The sequence below is a fragment of the Taurulus bubalis genome (assembly GCF_910589615.1).
Source record: "Taurulus bubalis genome assembly, chromosome: 1".
In the NCBI taxonomy this organism is placed as follows: Eukaryota; Metazoa; Chordata; class Actinopteri; order Perciformes; family Cottidae; genus Taurulus; species Taurulus bubalis.
The window spans coordinates 20,559,109-20,580,415 of NC_136589.1; the positions used below are offsets into that span (position 1 = coordinate 20,559,109).

The 21,307-nt window shown below is 40.9% G+C and overlaps 1 protein-coding gene across 1 annotated transcript in view; it reads left to right on the plus strand.

Annotated features, from left to right (window-relative positions):
- Nucleotides 1-447: 447 nt before the first annotated feature.
- The window catches only part of LOC306735997 (cadherin-6-like), a gene marked incomplete at both ends in the record, with an annotated part of 38,195 nt that continues 17,335 nt past the window's right edge, over nt 448-21,307 (plus strand). The window contains 6 exons of the mRNA XM_079217575.1: nt 448-666; nt 12,776-13,070; nt 13,224-13,343; nt 14,545-14,718; nt 19,364-19,551; nt 20,987-21,237. Coding sequence (XP_079073701.1) covers nt 448-666; nt 12,776-13,070; nt 13,224-13,343; nt 14,545-14,718; nt 19,364-19,551; nt 20,987-21,237 — 1,247 coding nt within the window. The remainder of the gene's footprint in view (nt 667-12,775; nt 13,071-13,223; nt 13,344-14,544; nt 14,719-19,363; nt 19,552-20,986; nt 21,238-21,307) is intronic.

The following is a 21,307-nucleotide window of genomic DNA, read 5'->3' on the forward strand; positions in this document are numbered from 1 at the left end:
TTAGGGTTCTAAGTAGTAGTGTGGACACTAGGAGTAAATGCGGCAAAAGATATGCATTTTAAAATGAAAAGGTAGTAGTGTGGAGGTAGCCTTAGGCCACTGTGCTGTTATGTTAAATAATGCAAAGAAGCAGTTTCTTCTTTCTGTTTACCACGACTTGTTTTGCATACATTTGATTACCAATGGAACATTGTTGTTATCAATAACATTCACTCCTACGTCAAGCAGTGTAGGTGCCAAGAAATCCATTTGAATGTTGACCTCAGAATTGCAATGTTTAGCACATCCACGTACTCATTTCTGTTTCTCTGCCTTTTTTTCAGCTCCTTCCACCAGTCAATCAAAACCTGAATGACTATGACTGATAGAACATCTCCCAATTCAAAGTGATCCTGCTGGGAAAATACAACTTTTGTGACCTGTACATTCTACACTTCCTCCAGAGAAATGAGGACTATCTCACTGGGCATTGGATGGCTCTGTCTTGGCCTGTCCCTGGATGCTTGGTCTTTGAGTGGACGGCCAATGGAGATAGTTGGTGAAGAGGGAACTGAAAAACAGGTCAGAGGACAGAATCTGCTCAAAAGAGTGAGACGAGGCTGGATGTGGAACCAGTTTTTCCTCCAAGAGGAGTATACAGGAAGTGACAACCAGTACATTGGCAAGGTAAGAGCCACTAGCTTGATTTTTAGTTACATTGAATGCTGTGCCATATGGATTCAAACTAAATCCCATTGATTGGTTAGAAACACTCATCTGTGATGTGTGCTCTTATTTTCTGCATTGCAGGCATTATTTCTCTGAATGTATGCTAAGTTTCTTAATTTCTTACTTTATTACAATATGGAAAAGTCTTTTTTGATTTCTCAAATAAAAGTGGTTCAGTCTGTGGGACAGAGTCAGAGAAGAACTGAAGAGTGCCCAGTTTATCACAGTATATATAGGCAAGTGTGTGGAAAGGTACAAGGCAGTTGGTAGCCCACCTTAAAAACGTGTGTCACTGAAAGTAATAGCTCAAGTTCTTTTTGAATGGCCTCCTTTCTGCAAATACTACAATGAGGACTTTATCCAGCCAGCCTTTTCTATTGTTTTTAGCATATTAGCTGTCCTTGTTACGGGTTCAGCACAAAATCCTTTTACCAGTAGCCATTACCATGAATGATAATGTGGAAAATTTTGCGTGGAATTGTGTTCAATTGCATCATCCATAAGAAATTAGGGAATATTGGATAATGTACCTTGGAGTTACAACAACTTCCTCTTTCTTGGTGAACTGCACAAAATTAGATTATTGTCATAGTACATACTTTTACATACATACATGAAATGTATTCTCTGCATTTGACCCATCCTTAGTATTAAGGAGCAGTGGGCAGCCCTGATCGGCACCCGGGGAGCAATTTGGGGTTGGGTGTCTTGCTCAGGGACACTTTGACATGTGACCCATGGGGAGGCTGGGGATCGAGCCTGCGACCCTGTGGTTGCAGGACGACCACTCATCCCCATGAGCTACAATGGGCGTGTAATGGCTGCCACGTCAAGGCCGTCAATGACAACTCACCATTTTGATAATTTTTCATCATAAAGGTCTTCAGATCATCCTGTTCGAAGTTCGTTAGAATATAACGCCTGAAATCGATGAAAAATTGCTAAAAAAGCAGAAAAGTGTTAATGCAGCACCCCTAGTGTTTGAATATAATGAAAATATCGATGCGATGTGGACATATGCTACAAATTTGGTGATGATAGGCCAAGTGTTTTTGAAGTTGTGTACTAAGCCTTGTTCCTTCGAGGTTCATTGGTCCATATCTTATAAAAACAATGCAATATCAACAAACTTTTTATAACTTTTGATGACATTGTTCCATTAATGATCCACAGCCAATTTGGTATCAATCAGACCGAATGTGTCGGAGGAATTTTCAAAAATGTGTTTTTCTTAAAATTCAAAATGGCAGGAAATCTAAGTAGACAGAGTTCTAGTCAATCAATTAGTGGGTGTGGCCAAAAAACCTTCTAGTGGGCACTATAGAGCCATTCTTTTATATCCAAATGCAAGACACTTAAAATATAAAAATGTTAACCCGTCCTGATATGCATGTCAATTTGGGGGAGTGTTAGGATTTAATAAAGTCCCAAAAAGGCAATTCAATTGCAGAACATAAGCATGACAGTTTCAATAGGGCCTTCGCTGGTTGTCTGGGCTCGGGCCCTAATAAACATGACGGTGTCAATAGGGGCCTCCCGGACCGACGTTGTCGGTGCCTGGGCCTTAATAATAAACATTAGAAGAACATCTGGGCCCTATTTCTCGTACCTGGCTTATTGAGTTAGCGGGCTAATTGTCAGGATAAGATGACGTAGGTCAGGCTTTCTTGGTTTCTTGAAGCAAGCTTAGATTAATCACCATAGCAGCACAGCCAAAAATTTAAACCTGCTCCCGGGCAGGCTTACTGAAATTCACTGGATAAGCTGGACACTCCCACCGGACAAAAACGGCAGCTCACTTCCTCATTGATGAAGGAGCGATATTAGTTATATTAGTTTTATAGGGAGAGAGTTCTTTCAGATCGCCAGGATCCATCCTTTACATCATCATGACTTCCTGTACGCGGCGATATAGATTTTGCCGGCAAGAAATTATTTTAAAAAAAAGCTTCTACAGGCGCAGCTGATCAGCCGCTGCATGCCGCTGCATGCCGCTGCATGCCGCTGTTCTTAAGTTTATTTAGCTCTTAAGAAACTTATGAATGTGTTGAAAGCACTCATAATTATATGACAGTGTTATTAGTACACCATACATATCATTATTGTAGAACATGATTAAGGTGGACTCATGATAAGAATACAGAGAATCACACACAATTGATTTTCACTGCTTCAATTGATTGAATTTCTGATTATGAATAATACATACATACTGATCCGCCCATACACATATTCAAACTCATATACACATATATAGTACATGATTCATACGTGCATACAGTACATATATCCTCATAAGTATATATTTATTCGTAAATATAATCTGATTGATTTGGGTGATGAACCACTTCAAATTTGCCGATACATTTTCCCAACACTGACGCATTTAATTTGTCTGATATATTTGCGACGCTCATGTCTCGCAGCGGGGGCAAGTGTTTAAGTTGCGTTCACGGCAACAATGTTGCAAAAACTTTGGAATATTTGCAATGCCGTTTAAACATAGTTTAAACATTCATTTGCTTGCTCACCTGTGGCGATGCTAGCTAGCGGCCCAGGCGAAAACTAACGTTCAGTTTTCATACGCATACCAACACGCAACCTTAGCATGTAATGCTGTGAATGACTACAGTATTGACTTCCTCATATGCCTTCTTGATCATCTCCTGCTTCTCATTAGAGAAATAAAAAGAGGTTCCTCTGTGTTTATTTACCATTGTACTGTTAGAACATCGTGGTGTCAGTGCTCGATTATTATCCCTTCTGAAGAGGAGCGGGCGCGCATTTATCCAGATGACTGACGTCTGGCTAGAATTAACAAGACCGTTTCAGCGCGGATCAGCTGTGAAGAAACCCAGATAGCCTGACGTCAATCATCTCGCTAATTAAGATGGAGATTAGGACATTTGCTTGACTTTGTTTAGCCAGGTACGAGAAACAGGCCAGGTCCTTTGCTCCGACTTCATCGTTGCTCGGGCCCTAATGACTGTTATGAGTTCCTTGGAGTAGGTGGGAAGTGACTGTTTGAGTGCAGAGTAGCTGAGAGCGGGTATGTGAGGGTTGCATGCACATGGATTCATTAATAGAGAAAGGTTGATTTTTAGTTATCGGTGAGAATCTGTTGCCTGAGCATGTGACGCGGTCGGTGGTCAGGTTGGTCGGGTTGGTCGAGGAGATCCAATTGGGCGCGCTTGAGGTAATGCGGTGGCTTAAGTGAAACTGGGAGGTGAAAAATAATTTGAAAGGACGCTGGAACTTCATGCTGATGAAAAAAGGAAAAAAGGGGAGCCGTTAAGGTGGGATGGGTAACACTAGTGGGGATATGGGTGGAGGAAGAGAGGGGAGGGGAACAGCAGAAAACAGAAACAACAGATTTTGGCCAGTGGCTCTGCTGGCTACCTCAATGCGTCCCTGGCCAAGAAGCCCGGCCCCAAGTGATCCTGTAGCGCGCCATTTACTGTGGATCCCTGATGTGGACGGTTGGGTTTCTCCAGCCGTGGAATGTGTCGTGACGTCATCGGCGCTGCGGCTGGGGGAGAGCGAGAGTGGTCTTGTGCCGAGAGTCCATGAACAGTTTTTTATCAGACTGATGGTGTTACTTTGGATGGTTGCGTACTTCGGTAGAGACACTGTCCACTCAGAAAAGTGGGATATGTAGAAACTGTTAACGGAATGGTAAACGAGGGACGCGGTGGTTTTGCCCGTCGTTCGAGCGCCTGGATCTCTGTCCCGGTTTAACAGGCAACCCTGGTAATAGGTTTTCTTTCAGTCGAATGCGTCTGTTGTTGTTGTAGTTACGACAGCTGTTGAAAATAGCAAGACAACATGTAGCTGTCCTCCTGAATGCCGTATTGTTTAATTCTTAAATTTAATGTCAAACCTTCTCGTAAACAGCCTCTGGTCAAAACATACCGGACTAGACGTTGTCCACTCGAGTTTGAAACGTTGCTTATTGTTTATGTGTTGAAACCGGAAGTTTGTTTTGACCAGAGACTGTATATAAGAAGGTTTGACATTGAATTGAAAAATTAAAAAATATGGCATTCATGAGGACAGCTACGTGTTCTCTTTCTATTTTCAACAGCTGTCGTAACTACGGCTCCCAGACTTCAGGATATAGCTAGTGGTCCGGGTTGAGAAAGAGCGTTTGTATAGGTAAGCAGTTTAAGATTTTGCTCGTCTGCTCCCGAACTAAGTTTTATAAAAAGCCATTAGACATTCACAATGTACCCATAAATCCGGCCTTTTGATATGAATATCTTGGTGTCCACATTGACAGCTTGCTCACATGGCATGTGCATGTTGTAAACCTTTGTTCTAGGCTACAACAGAGGATGTGTTTTTTGAGAAGGCTCAGACTCTCTGCTGTTTATAGTAAACTCATGATTCTGTTTTATCGAATGATTCTAGAGAGTGTAATTTGTTGCAACCTGTCAGTTCAGTTAAAGTCTAAACTCGCACATCTTACTAAAACGGCTATAAAGATCCTGGGGAAAAAAGATCATCACTATCTTCAGCCCCTTTATGAAAAATCCGTGCTCAGGGAGGCACACACCCAGAATTCCAGATGGTTCAGAATGACAATCTGCAAGCTAAATTTGTAAAAGAAAAAATGTATTCCATCTTCCATCCAATTAGTAGTAATATTATGATAGGATTTGATTGGAGACTAATATATTGTGATATATATTATTTATTATCTGAGTTGATCACATCCGGTTTTATTATTTGTAACTATTGTCGACAGGTGTATTTAAGCATGTTTATGCAGGAGTGTGTGTATGATCTATGTTCTATGCACGCATGTGGATTGTGACGTTGGCAAGTGTATTGTGTGATGCAGCGGCTCGGAACACATCTCATGGTGTTATCATTAATAGGAAAAATCTGTAAAATATGACCTAACATTGAATTACCTTTAATTGTAATTAATCTGCAAATCTAGACATTTAGTTGTTTTATGGAAAAAAGAGAACATTGCAACAACAGTGCAGACAAGCCAGTCACTATGATTACTCTGAGCAGCATGCAGGACTTATTGGCAGCTATGGTGATAATCACATACATACTCTTCTGTCTTTAGCTCTATTGTTTATGTTAACATAACAGTTTGTTGGTTGTAGTCCAATGACAACATAAAGTCTAAGAACCCTGGATCTCGGAATCTACACCACAGTAAGCTGTTTCTAAAAGTTAGAAACAACAATGAGCAGAAAAAATATTTCCGTAATACCAAATGTATGTGGTTCCATTGTCAGGATGAATGCGCTTGTATGGTGGAGATATGGTAGCGGTGGCAGTGATGACACACAAGGATCCAGAAAGCCTGCTCTGCTCCAGAGTAACGTGCTGTGGTGAAACGCTGCAGGCTTGGTCAACTCGTGTTAGGTGTTGCAGCCTGCAGACAGACTGATTGAATCAGACTGAACACGGCTCGAGAGAAAAGACAGTGAGGGGCCGTAAAGAAAGGGAGGGGAGAAAAGGAAATGAGGGAAGAAAGGAAGAAAGAATATTCAGATAAAAGGTTGTGTTAAAAGAATAGTAGTAGAAGAGAGGGACAAGTAGAACAAAAGCTCAACAGGAAAGAAACAAGAACAAAATCAGCTTTAAAAAGACTGAGCTGAGGGGCTGAAAGAGAACATGAGAAGCAAAGAGTGAGAAGGTGTCGGCTCATTGCAGAACAATGAAGACATAAACTGAGTTTACATTCACAGCCGAAATTCCTCACTGTCAGATAACTGGTATATATATATATATATATATATATATATATATATATATATATATATATAGAGAGAGAGAGAGAGAGAGAGAGAGAGAGAGAGAGGCATAGATGTAGGGTTATTTGTGCAGTGGAGCTGTTAGATCCATGTGATGTAATCTGTGGTACTATATCTAGTTTTTGGGTCACGTTTAGCGGTCATGGTGTAGTGCAGGGTAAACGCAGGTATACAGCATTTACCTACTTATTTTCCCCGCTGTTGTGCATCTTTGTTTTACATAGTCTGATAACATTAGAGCACACATGAGAATTGTGTTCTGATTAGGAATTCTAATGAGATGAATTCTCTCTTGTTGTGCCCAACATGATAATTCAGTAGTTAAGGTTGTGAGGACCATGGCTGAATCCCAAGTTGCTCTCTGGGCGCTTTACAGCAGCACGCAGCAACTAAGGGGCCAATCACAACACACGCGATTCTCAAAAACGCGTCGCAAGCAAAACCATTGTTTTCCTTTGGTACGGCGTTTTTCTAGCATTTTTTAGGCACGCATAAAAGTTAAAATATTGTCAACTTTTAAGCGCAAGGCACGCAGTCGGACAACTCATCAATGTTCCCCGGTTGCGCACGCAGGCCCGCTCCACAGGCGCACCGGGATGTCTTGCCCGGCGCGTTTTTGCCAAGGCGTTTTTGAAGCGGCTGCACTTAAAAGTCATGTCTGGTGTGATTGGCCCTTAAATGCAGCGCTCAAATATCATGTAAGACGAGGGTGAGGACAAGCCAACGATTGAGTATGTCTCCAAAGACACAAGGACAAGAAGAAGAAAAAGAAGATTAAGGTATACTATGTATATGACCATTATAATTACGTTTGTTACTTTTTTTAAAGTTTCACTTACTTGACCCCATTTTCTGTCAACCCTCCCTCAACTACTATCAAGTCAAGACAAAAATGCCCCCAAAATGTTTGTATTGCCACACATGTGTTCTATTACTAGGGATCAGATGGAGAGCCGGACCCAGCAGGCTGGTAAAGACAGCAAAGTCCATACAGCCAGAGAGCGAGTTCATCCTCTGTGTTACACAAACATGGTCACAGACAGTGATTTGAAATAACGTGAGCTTTGCTGGATTTGGAGACAAAGACACACCTGCACCACTGCAGACAAACAGTATACAGAGTATAAATGTGAACATCATGTTATGAATATGATCACAAAAAAACTCAATGAGCCACGCAGGTTTTTAAATGTACATCTGCAATGCTCTGAGCAGGATTAATCAACATGTCCTCTCCTCTGTTGCAGGAGACGTTTCAGTTACAATTTTAAAAAGGTTAAAAATGTAAACTATCTAGCACTAACAGAAAATGGTTTTCCCTCATGGGTGAATTTACCCTTTAAAGATGAACTCCATCTGCAGTCTGTGTTCTTCTAATTTCAGTGACGCAGGAAGTTACCAAAGCAACCTATTCTAAAGGGTTATGAATAATGAGAACTCTAATCTAGCGGAGTCAACTTTTATTGTTCTGTGAGGATTACTGTTTTGTTGATGCAGTCTGCTGAGTTTGAGGAGAGCAATACAACAGCTTCAGTTCCCCGTCAGACTGAAACCAGTATGTCACTATTTATATATATATATATATATTTTGTAGTGTCACGGGCTGTCGCTAGGACAGGCTAGCCTGGGGCAGTGCAAAAGGAGGGCTGGACACAGGCACGTCAGAGGGTGTTTAACACAAAGTAAAGGTTTATTTTCCCATCCCACCAGCAAGGTAATGTCAAAACAACAAAGTATCAAAAAAAGGTCCAGTTCGAAAACATAAAACATCCCGGAGGAGAACGTGGGTAATCAACAAAACAAAGCTCAACACTGGTGAATCCAGGCTACGAGGTCCTCTCCTTTATCATCCTCTTCCCGGGGCTTGTGGGTTCACCTTCCGCCTGTCCATTCTCCTTCCCAGGTGCTCTCTTTTAAGTCTCCCAGCCCTGCCTCAATCAGGTGCCTTTAGCAGCTGCAGCTGGGTGAGCGGTGAGGGAGGCTGGGAGATGTAGTTCTTGCCCTGGCGGCCATTTTGTAGCGCCCGTCCACTACCTGTCCCCTTGTGATGCCACAATTTATATATGAAATATACATAACACATTGGTTAAAAATGTTTTCACAGCATATCACTGGTTTCTGTAGACACAAAGCAGATGGAGCGTGACCATCCCTCTACTGCTAAAATGTAGTGTGCAGTGTGTGTGTGTGTGTGTGTGTGTGGCGGGGTCAGCAGTGACCCAGGAAGACCCTAAAGAAGATGATGGTGTAAGTTCAATTCAGTTTATTTGTTATAGCAGGTGGTGTTTGCTCCCAGTCGGGACTGATGACAATTATAAAAAATAACTGTATAGAAATAGCCATTCTTCTTACTGATGGTCTTGTTAACTTATGTTGGTAATATAGAGGCATCAATATTACATTAAGACTGTTTCATAACCACTCAAAAGTTCCTCACAGTCATTTTAAAGAAGCACTCCAACATGAGCCATGATATTGATCATTGTTATTTTGATCTCTGTGTAGATCCCTGACCCCAATCCATCATCATCATCATCATCATCATCATCATCATCATCATCATATCTATCATCATCATCAGGCCAAAATACTTCATTACCTGTGAAATCACAGAGCACTCAGCATTGCAAATGATTCTTAGTCTTGTTTTTTATATTACGGAAATTCATCATTAACTTAACTTACTGAATCCATTATCCAGCCATCCAGTCATTTATTTAAATGATAATCATATTCAGATAATTGACCAACCCAAGGAAGTATAGTCAGAGCAACAAAATGTGTCCATGGCAACACTGTTTTAGCAGTTTCATCGTAAACTGCACCACACTCATGACCAGGCTGCTAGCACGACACCTGTGCCATGATTCACACAAACAGGACACTTAAGACATGCAGCTCATCAATCTCATTTATTCATCAAATGAGATTTAGATTCAGTTCAGGTTAAGGGTTTCCGCCCCAAGCCAGGGTTTGTAAGTAGTAAGTAGTAAGTAGGTTGTAGTGGGAATTATAATAGCGCGGCCACACACACACACACACACACACACACACACACACACACACACACACTTCACCCTGACACCTGGCCTGGAGGAGAGAGGCAGGGATGAAAGGTGAACAGCGAGCCGGTAGAGGTAGAGAGACAAGAGGCGCGAGAGAGAGAGAGAGAGAGAGAGAGAGAGAGAGAGAGAGAGAGAGAGAGAGAGAGAGAGAGAGAGAGAGAGAGAGAGAGAGAGAGAGAGAGAGAAGGTTATTGCTGTAGGTATCAAAGTCAAAGCAGCAGATCCAATTGATGTTTACTCCTTCAGGCTCAACACAAACTCTGTCGTTCTGCTGCTTTCTCTTCATCTGCAGTTTTTGCCTTCAGAAGATTTTGGTTTTGTTTCTCAGTCTTGAGCTGACTTTTGGTCTTTCTTTCATTTCTGCCTTTCCTCTTTGTAGTGCCAAAAATAAGGTCACTCCGTGGTTGCTCTATGCTAACTTGCTGATGCTGAAATATCCAGGTGTCAACGTAAAGGCCCAGTTCTTAAGACAAAATAAAATATATCCACTTCCTGGCACAAACCTATTTGCTTCTAATCAAACAATAAAATAAATCAAAACATTTCCTATCTACGTTACCACACATTGTCATCTGCTCTCACACGTTCAACAACGGTTTGCTTCTTCCAATTAAGCAGCCGGTGGCCCTCGTGCCCCTCCTGTTTATATTGGGCTTTGTCCTACTTGAACTCGGCCTTACGACCCCAAGTGGTGGGAGGGCCAACACAACAAAACACACAAAATGGCTCTTACACTCTTCTTTGTGTCTGTCTTAAATAAACCTGTGACTATCATCGACTGGCCTGTCTATCCTCTTTTCCCTCTATTCATGTACCATTCCTCAGCTCTTTCCACATAGACAGAGGGTGCATCTCAAGTCTCTAAATTGTTGTCTCCTCGCTCCTCGATTGAACCGGAAGTGGTTCTGCGCTGCCATCTTGACGGCCGTCCCAAAGCTCTTATTCTGCGAGGAGCGAGGAGCTAGAAGGGAAATCGGAGGAGCGATGATCGAGGAGCCCCAAGAGCGAGCTTCTAGGAAGTGTTTTAATGCTGGACACGCCCCCTCACTGTTCATCTGTTATGTGATTGGACGCTGCAGCTGAGCGGACTCATCGCTGGAGTTTCATACCAGAGACAATCACAGATTGAACTCAAGTTATATATTATATGTGTTTTCTTATTCACCATCTGGTTAAAATATGTTCATTGTAGGTCTGAACAACAAAAGGACCACAAACAACTGTCTTCAAAGATTTGATCTGTTGTTTCCCTCAATAACTTTTATTATGTATGTAATTAAAATCAGAGAGAGCTGGAGAAAGGAAACACTTGTTTACAACACGTAATGAAGAGAAACCATATTTATATTGTGGGTTATTTTTTAATGATTGTCACAATCAGAATTTCAAAACATACCGACGTAAATAATAAATAATAAATAAGACGCATTCCGCCAGTAGAAATCGATCATGCGCGTTTAAGCAGGACATGGAACACAGTATATAAATACTCAATGCAGTTTATTAAACGGTAACAGACGACAGAGAAAACATCTCCACTCTACACTCATGATAACTTTGTCTTTATTAATATAAGTAGTAGTTCAACACCATTAAATTAACTCCGGACAAAACTCTGTCAGGTGTTAAAGCGACAAACAGCTGATCAGCTGTCAGACGGCCGCAGTCATCAGAAACTGACGTTGCTTCACATGACGCTTCAGAGGAAAGGATGTCTCATGTCTCTTAAAACATATTTCCTTGCGTCTTCTCTCCGCACATGGTTTCCTTGCGTCTCTCTGTGTATCCCTGGTGGGAGGGACCAAGACGCAAGGAAAGGAGGCAAGTGAGGGAAATGGGGATGCAATTTAGAGACTTGGGATGTACCCAGAGAGATTTCATTTAAATACACACCTGAGGGCTGAACCACCATGTTTGTTTTGATCCTGATACAGTAATAGAGCTGTAGAATGACATTTGCTTCACTAGCACAGGAAATGACAAATGTCCAGAGGTATTGTACAGGTCTGAATTGTCTCTTTGCATGGTAGAATGCTGGTGCTCTGCACTGGGTAGCAGTAGTTGGTAAAAGGTGTGTGACACATCCAAGTCCTTCAAACTAAATCACTCAATACATAATTTGTTTTTGCTTTCATAACTGACTCATATGAGAACTCCAATCCGACAACCGTATCGGACGGTCGCACAGACATGAGCTGACATTTGATACTCTATGAGGCAGCATATACTCCTGAGAGCAGACATACAGTCTCAAAACACTTCTCCATTTTCTTTGCTCATTTGCATCAGTGCAGTAAGAAATGTTGAGTGTTGAGTAAATGTATTTCCTCCAACAGGAGAAAATAGTGCATTTGTCGGGGGCTATTTTCAGCTTCGGAATAATTTACATTTGGAGCTCTAGTAAATATTTGTGTTAGCAGGACAGTATATTCAATTCAGTTTAACTTAGTTTAGTTTATTTTGTATAGCCCCAAATCACAAATCATAAATTATCCTCGGAGGGCTTTGCAATCTGTACACATACAACATCCCTGTCCCGGGACCTCACATCGAATCAGGAAAAACTCCCCAAAAATAGAAAAAAACCTTTCACAGGGAAAAAAGGGAAGAAACCTTCAGGAGAGCAACAGAGGAGGATCCCTCTCCCCGGATGGACAGAAGCAACAGCTGTCATGTGACCAGAATGAATAACGTAACAGAGTTACAGCACATTCAATGAATGTGACAGAAATTATATTTATATAATGAGTAGTAGGCATGGACCACAATCTAGATAACCACGATCCATGTCAGCAGAAGGAGGTAGAGAAGAGGGGCATCAGCAGAGCCGCCATGTCAGGAGGTAGAAGACAGGAGGCAGGACCGGAGGAAGCACAGAGGCTCCCGGGAAGAAGTAGAGTTAGTAATGTGGGATAGAGTCAAAATAAAATACAGAATCAGAATTGTTTATTTGCCAAGTACTTTGCACATACAAGGAATTTGATTAGGTGAAAGGTGCATAGCAATAAACAGACATAGAATAAAACAATACAAATAGTAAAAACAATAAACAGTGCAGTAATTGAGAGACTGTGAATGAAGGAATTCAGTGCAACAGTAAGGCACACTGATGCGTTTTGAACAAGAATAACGCTCAGAGGAAGAGGATAAATCGGGCTTGGATACACACACAATACTTGTGAGAAGATATATAATAGTCTCTCTTTGTGTGTCCCTCTGCAGCTCCAGTCGGACCACGACTACGGCAACGGCTTAGTCAAGTACGTTCTGTCTGGTGAGGGGGCCGGCACCATCTTTGTCATCGATGAGAATAATGGGGACCTGCACGCCACTCGGCGGCTGGATCGTGAGGAGAAGGCTTTTTATATCCTCAGAGCCACAGTGGTCAACACACAGACCGGTCATAAGCTGGAGCCAGAGACCGAGTTCACTGTCAAACTCCACGACATCAACGATAACGAGCCTACGTTCAGCAAAGAAGTCTACACCGGTGGTGTGCCTGAGAGGTCTGATATTGGTAAGGAAACTGGGACTGCTCGAGAGTTAGGATGATGTTTATCGTTCTTTCATTATTATTTGTCGTTTTTCTTAAAATGATTCAAACATCATAGGGATAACTCACATCTTGTGATATTTGTCAATGATAGCCATGTTGATGTGCATCTCTCAGGTACATCAGTGATCCAGGTGACAGCTACAGATGCTGATGATAGTATGTATGGGAGCAGTGCCAAACTGGTCTACAGCATCAGTCAGGGACACCCGTACTTCTCTGTGGACCCAAATACAGGTATGTCTGACATAATCATCTTTTAAGTTGTTAGTTATCACTTCCAGTTCGAGAATAAATGAAGGGCAATCAGACATAGCACACCATATCCACAAGACAATTCAATATAACATAATGAGTTATATCTCCTCTGATCCCATAAACATGATATGTATTCTATCTTTAATTCTTTAAAAAACAAAGTATCCAAACACATAGGGACAAACCTTCAAGCAGTGGCATACAACATACTTCTACTTGAAAAATCATTTTGCTTGTGTACATTTCTAATCAGCCACAACTTTTCATATATCTGTATATATTGTATATATATTTTTGAATTAGGTTGTCTAAAAATAGAGAAGCAGGTAGGTTGCATTCATGAATTATGACAACCTCAGTCAATGTTTTATTCCACATTAAAAGTTATTTAAAAAAATCATATTTGACCTAATACTGTTCAATGCAACACAAAATGTTGAACCTGGTTCCTCACTCTTCAGCCACTGCCTCCACATTAGTTGTTACTTGAGGTTATTGATATGAATTGTATTCACCTGCAAGGATCTTCTACTTGAGAAGATTAGAAAGATATTAATGAGCTTCTCTGCATTATTGGCCGCCCATTGGCCTTCTTGGTTTTAAGAAACCTGTATTGAACTTACAATGGCTGGCCAGTGAGTGGCAGTGTATGGCATGATGACCTTCTTGGGGTAAATAAATAGGTAAAATAAAAACGTGAATTGAAGGAAAAGTAAAGTGTTCTGTAAATATGAGGGTAGCTTTGTCCCCATGGTTCAGTCTTTATGTGAAGTTTGTTGGAGCAGGTCCTGAGTCCAGCTCTGCACTTACTGCACACACATGAGATGATATCCATCTTCACAAAACCAGTTTCTCTTCTGCTTTTCCCTAACTTTTGACTCTTTATCAGATTAATATAAATAACCATTGTAGATCTGCCTGATTTAATCTGTGTAAAAATAAACAGACAGCAGATTCTCTTCTCAACCACCCAAAACAAACACAGGCAGAAGGTCAGCTGTGTTCCCCTAAATTTAATCTTAAGAAATGCATTCTATATGGAGACAGCAACTTCTCGGACTGTTCTATGAAGTTTAGCATGATTTAGGATTCCGGTAAAAGGGGGGCAGAGAATGAAGACAAAGCAATATGAAGAGAGCAGAGCAGAATGTAAACAAAAGCCTTTGTTACTTTTGTTCAGGCGTGATCCGGACAGCCTTGGGTCCTGGGGACATGGACCGCGAGCAGAGGGAGCACTATCAGGTGGTGATCGACGCTAAAGATATGGCTGGACAGAGAGGAGGGCTCACTGGGACCACCAGGGTGAACATCACCCTCACTGATGTCAACGACAACCCTCCCCGCTTCACTCAGAGTAAGACCACAGCATACAATGAGGAAACTCTCTCAGAGAGTTTAGAAGGCCCATAAATTGTTAAAGGAACAGTGTGTAACATTTAGGGGGATTTATTGGCAGAAATGGAATATAATATTCCTATGCATGTTTTAAAGCGTCTTATGAGCCCCAGCAGCCCCCATTCAGCCCCACCATGGGGGATGAATTCTTCATCAGGAGCTCTTCCTCACTCTCCAAGTCCTCATACTCCCATGAATCAATACCAGAGCCACTGATGTGCCATAGCAAAAAAAACTGCAAAGCCTTACAAGAGCATATAAGTTAATTGTACACGTTTATAACTAGGGATGGGTACCGTTTGGGTTTTTCCCAATACCGGTGCTAAACCGATACTTTTAAAACGCTACCGGTGCCTAAACGGTGCCTGAACCGATACTTTTGTATTGCCAAGGCAATTTTCTTTCTTCAAATTGAACAATATATTAACTGTGTAAAGTATACTATAAATATAAATACATAAATACATACAAAACACTTGACTTCAAACTACAGCTTCAAACCTTTTAACTTCAAACTATAAGCAATATATATTTAAAAAAAGAACAGACACAAGCCTCAGGTGGCCTGATGGGACCGTGTGCAACAGAACTCAGACACTGTTGGATTATACAAACTGCTGCTTTACTGGACTACACGTCATCATAAATATCAACTGGAAGAGATTTGTTCCAGCAAGCCGAGGACGGACATTCAAAAGCTCGTGCTCTCGTCTCCAGCGATCTCTGTGTGCACGCGCAGCGTGTAGTGTGTGAGCGCTGGAAGCCACGCCCCCTTGAGGCCCGCTCTGCATGCAGGCAGGCGGAGCAGCGAGTGCGCTCTGATCCGCGCTATTTTACTAGAGTGTCAATGCATCACAATCTTAGCATTTTTAACGTACGGTTACCGCGCAACCTTTTTAGTATATATATACCGGGCAACTTTACAGAGTAGTGTAAAAAAAAAGTATTTAAATCGGCTCAGGCACCGAAAGGAAGCACCGAAATCTGCGTTGCTTTTTGGTCCGGTATGTACCGGACGTATTGGATGTTCTCGGTACTCAACCCTATTTATAACCCAATTCAACCATAAATATTAACATAAACCATAAATATGCAAATGTATGTTTCACAATCAGGAGGAATGAGATGGCTGCTTCCTGTACAATATGTACATTAAATGTACAATATGACATTAAAAAACATATGACATTAAAAAACTGATAGCAAAAGTGTTAGCTTATTACAGTGTTAGCCTATTACAGAGGTTAAAGGGATACATCACACACAACAAATGAATTGAAATGCTTTTTTAAAAGATAGTCAGCAGTCTGGCGGTGAGACATTGTTCCGCTTGCTTTCATCAGCATTTACTTTTGTTGGCCAAGAAGGCTTTTTTTGTTCTTCTTTTGTTCTGACTGTCTGCTCGTCTAACTTCTCATATGAAGTTATAAGACGGCAGCAAGATGTTGTTTCCTAGTCCGGCATTCATGCTGTTTTATATTTTATTTCAAGGAGAGACAAACTTTCTAAATGTTATTGTTAATGTCTTTTAACCTATGAACTGTTTGACTTGCTCTCACTGACTTATCATATGAAAGGGGGGATTTAATAAGGTTCTTGATATCAGGCAGTCTGTCTCTACTCACTGACTCAGGTTGGGATGTTCTGGCTTTTATGTTAAGTCAGGCTTATTTGTGCAGCTCTTAAACCCAGTAAGATGTACTGAGTTATAGGGCCCCAAATGGCCACATTGTGGACAAAGAAATCCCCTAAAAAACCCAAAACAAAAAATCTGAGAAACGATGAGAGGGATTTCATGAGACAAAATGGGAAAAATTCAAATATAGTACAATATAAAATAAAAAGAATGAAGCCGCAGCACGACCGCCTTGAGGAGGCAATACATGTCATACCAAAATCTATGACCAGTTGTGTATAGTAACGTAGAAATAGTAGAAATACTTTGTTACTATACTTAAATCGTTTTTTGGGATATATGTACTTTACTATTTATATTTCTGTTGACTTCTACTTTTACTTCACTACATTTTGCAAAGAAAACTGATACTTTTACTCCGATACATTTCCCCTGAAACCTTCGTTACTCGCTACAAAATCAAATCTATCTTTAGAAGAAAACAACAACATCGGGGACTGTGGACTCCACGCAAGCAGGTCTGGCGAATCACAATATTATGCATTTGCCCTCTACATCCTCTAGTCCAGCGATCTCAAACCTTTATTGCAGCACGGACCGGTTACGTGTAAAACAATATTAATCCCATCTCGGGGTGACGGGAGCGGCGACACCCGACGTGTGTTCGTTATGTCCAGTCTACTCCGTAATGTATAACGCGCTGCACAAAGACAGGATGTTGGAAAAGAAAGCAGGTTTCCAGAGTTTTTTTGGCGACCTCAGGATACTCTGCCTTGGTTTTAGACCAGAACACCAGCAGAGTTGAAACAGACTTTTAAGTTTCATTTTTGAAGTATCGTATCAGGTTACGCACAGACCGATGTTTTCGGTCATTTTTCAAAATAAAACAGCCGGCCTTGAATTAAAAAAATATATATATATTTCATTCTTTCTGTGAGGCCCGGTACCAAGGGACCCATGGACTGGTACCGGGCGGAATGAGCATGCTTATAAACGCAACTCCTTCATAGTGTCATATTGCTTTTTGGAGAATTATGATGATAAGTTCATATACGCAAAAGTATACGTATGTACAATATATTATGTTGAACATTGTTGCTCCTGGATGGATCACAGCCAACCCAATTATTTTCAACCCAACTCCTCCTCCTTGGTCATGGTGGCCATAGCACTTAAAAGAATAAACTTCATAATTCTCAAAATTCAGACCCTTTGCTTTTTTATGAACAGCATGTACTTGTACTTTTACTTTCAATACTTAAGTACATTTAATATCAGAAAATTACTTTTGATACTTAAGTACAGTAAATATCAGATACTTTAAGAATTTTACTCAATTAGTATTAGGTGACTTTTACTGGCATCATTTTCCATTTACTTTTACTCAAATATGGCTTTTGGGTACTTTATACACCACTGTCTATGACTGAGGTCAGTGTACTTTTATCCAGATAGATTTCCTTTGTGCCCCCTTACAATGAATGAAATCCCCAGAATACAGAATCATGATTCACAGATACATAAACATGTCCACTTGCAATCAGATTATTGGGTTGCAAAATTCATGTCAGATCAACTTTTTGTAAACCCAAATAACTCTCCAGTGCTTTATGGAAATCATTAAAGTCACTGTGTGTAGGATTTGATAATGCTTTACTTTATTGGTCTGGTGGTAGAATCAAGAATGATTGGTCAACAGTCACCACAACCCTTCAAGGTGTCAGGGCTATTAGGGAGTTTTAGACCATCAGTAGCATTATGAAGCAGTGTTTTATGAGTGGGTTTCGTGATAAATGTTTTATGAAGAATGAAACACTTTCAACGCATGTGTTTAATAAACCACAATGATACACATAATGTGTCCTGGTGAGGAAAACTGGATCCGAACATTAAGTTTGTTTGTTTACAAGAAAACTCCACAGGGCACCTTTAAGTTCATATGGATTTGTGAGACAGTATATTTCCCATCTATGCTGCCCCTCTTACTAACAGATACTCGGGAGCATAAATGTCTACAAGCAAAATGTATCTTTACTATTTGGAGGGTCCATCTGTTTGAGCTGAAATGACAACTGACAGCAGCAGAGAGAACAACCTATTTAAAAGTTTGACAGCAACAATGTGATTGGCTTACGGAAACTGTGCCGAATCTGATTGGTTCATTTAATGTACACGCCCCCAATCAGCTGATGGAGTAATCCCTGGGAGAATCAGAGACTGATATTATGAATGAACAGGAGTCTAAAGAGTGTCTTCTGTACTGAACTCCCGCTTGAGCTTTATTAATCATCTTATTGATGATTATATGATTACACAGACTTGTGATTCTTGTTCATCTGCATATCTGATGTGAACACACCAGTGGCGGGCCATGGATTTTCTACCTGCGCATTCAATGGATCAGCTGTAACAGCTGGGCGCGGAAAAATAATTATAGTACATGTAGTGTATTTGTGAAAAACAATTAAATTATAAAATAGATATAACTTGTAATTATTAAAAAGAAAAAGAAATTATAAAATAGCTATAACTTTGTGATTCTGTTTAGGCCAGCAGAGAAGGCTTAGCAGGCCCTGACGGCCCACCACTGGAACACACGGTTGTCCGACAGGGCTGGCTGTCAGTGGAAATGTTGCTGAGCTAGCTAGCGTTTATGATCTATACTGCAACCAGCCACCAGGGTGTGATCGTGATGTGTTTGGGGAGCTGTGATGTTATCTTTATGCCTCTGGAGGGTACCCGAACTACACCGACAGGCTGGCTCCATTCAAATGAATGAGAGGGCTGTGTTTTCTTCGGTAGGCTCTAGTCATTCTGAATGGGGCCTTTTCTTAGAAAAAATATAAAGTAAAGCATTCTGGGAGGTGGCCCGGGCCGGATGGTATCCAACCAAATTGAGGGAGCGGGGTTACATAAAAGCAGCACCAGTCTTATTTCATGCAGATGACAGTATTTCCTATATTTTCAGGTATTCACCAGTTCAGAGTTCCCGAGTCGTCCAAGCCTGGCACCCCAGTTGGGAGAATTCTAGCCACTGACAGGGACATCGGGAAGAACGCTGAGATGCATTTCTCTATAGTTAGTGGAGACGGAATGGACATGTTCAACATCTCCACTGACAAAGTGACACAGGAGGGAGTCATCACTGTGAGAAAGGTGAGCGAGAGAAGGACTTAACTGAGTACTATTCACATTTATAAACCGTTGTGTCGAACTAATGTGAGAGGAAACAGGAACAATTAAGCGGAAACAGGTTAAAAGATGCATTATTTAAGCAATAATATAATACATAAGACTGTAAAATGAATAGCAGCAAAGTAAATTCCAGCAGTAGAACACAGAATGAAAGTCAGGAGTTAAACTGCATCTTTTGCATTAATGTGAAATCTGCTTTCCTAATGCCTATGTTCAAATTAGGCTGATCTTGATATTTTTTCATGGCATTGTTCCTTCTAAAGCTGTGATTCAGCAGATCCTACACGTTCCACTCATAAGGATACTGCCCACGTAGTCTGTTTTACACGTACTGTTAAATATGCAAAGCCTGGGCATGCTTGACAGATGAAAGAAACCAAATTAAACTTATTCCTCTTTACCTTTACAACCCCCAGTCTTAGCCCCGACAGCAGACACCAAACAGAGAGAACTGGAGCTTTTCATCACAGTGTCCTCTGTGTGTGTGTGTTTACTAATGTACAATCAAAATTGATAATTACAAATGCTTTTGTTCCTCTTGCCGACACAACCTTCGGAAAGTCTGCAAGCTTCAACAAAGAAATTAATGATATACTGTCAGCAAGATATGAGATGAGGACAATATCCAGGTTTCCTTCCAGAAAGCCGAGGCAGCTCATGTAGACCTGTTCAAGTAAATCTGAAGTGTTGTTCTTGTTTCAAACAACCGCCATGTAGCATTGTCACAGCTGACATCAAGAAACACAATTCATCAATATTCATTCACCATCAGATTGAATCTGACAACTGCTTTTTTTATCGCATTTGTATTAATGTTAGATTTCCCTCTGTAAGTGCTGTTCTTTTCATTCTTTAATGCCTTTCATGCTTAACTTCTCAGTGATCAAATTAAAAGATATATTAAAGTTATTCCCTTGATGGATTACAAGTAAATATGATGTTCTACATGGTATCAAGTAAGAATGTCACGAAAAACAATGCTTCGGTTCAAAGTCTGGTATTAGTATCGACTCCTACATTTCTGGTATCAAGCCTACTATTACTATTACTATGTAGAATATAAAAACTCAATTGTGCATGGTCTCAGAAGTTTGGGAGACCTAAAAGAGAGTGAATATTGGACACAAACACCAAATGAATGTGATTGTTGACCTCTGACCCTTTATACTAATCTGCCAAATAATTTATCTATATGACTTATAAATATTCTCGGCAGGTACATCATTTCGATCTATACATACAATAAATTTAATAAACGTAGTGATGGCTTCAGCAGACATGTAACTTTTCCAAGCAGCTTCATCTTAACCAAGATACCATTACAGTACCAACAGACATGATCTAAGTCCCTCCTGTGTTTCCTGTTTTTCTTTTCTTTTTCTATTTGCCTCTGCAGCCTTTGGATTTTGAGAAAAAGACGTCATACACAGTAGAGATCCAGGTCCAGAACACACAGGTGGACCCTCGTTTTATGTCCCCTGGCTCAAAAGACATGGCCACGGTCCGAATTGCCGTGGATGACATGGATGAGCCGCCGCTGTTCGACAAAGCCAGCTATCTGATGGAGGTGAAGGAAGACGCTACAGTGGCCGTGGCCGTGGGCTCAGTCAGTGCCATGGACCCCGATGGAGCTCGCAGCATGGTCAAGTAAGGCATTTAAAATTTTAAATAATCTTACAGAAAGGTTAACTGTTAAGGCAATACATTTAACCAATAA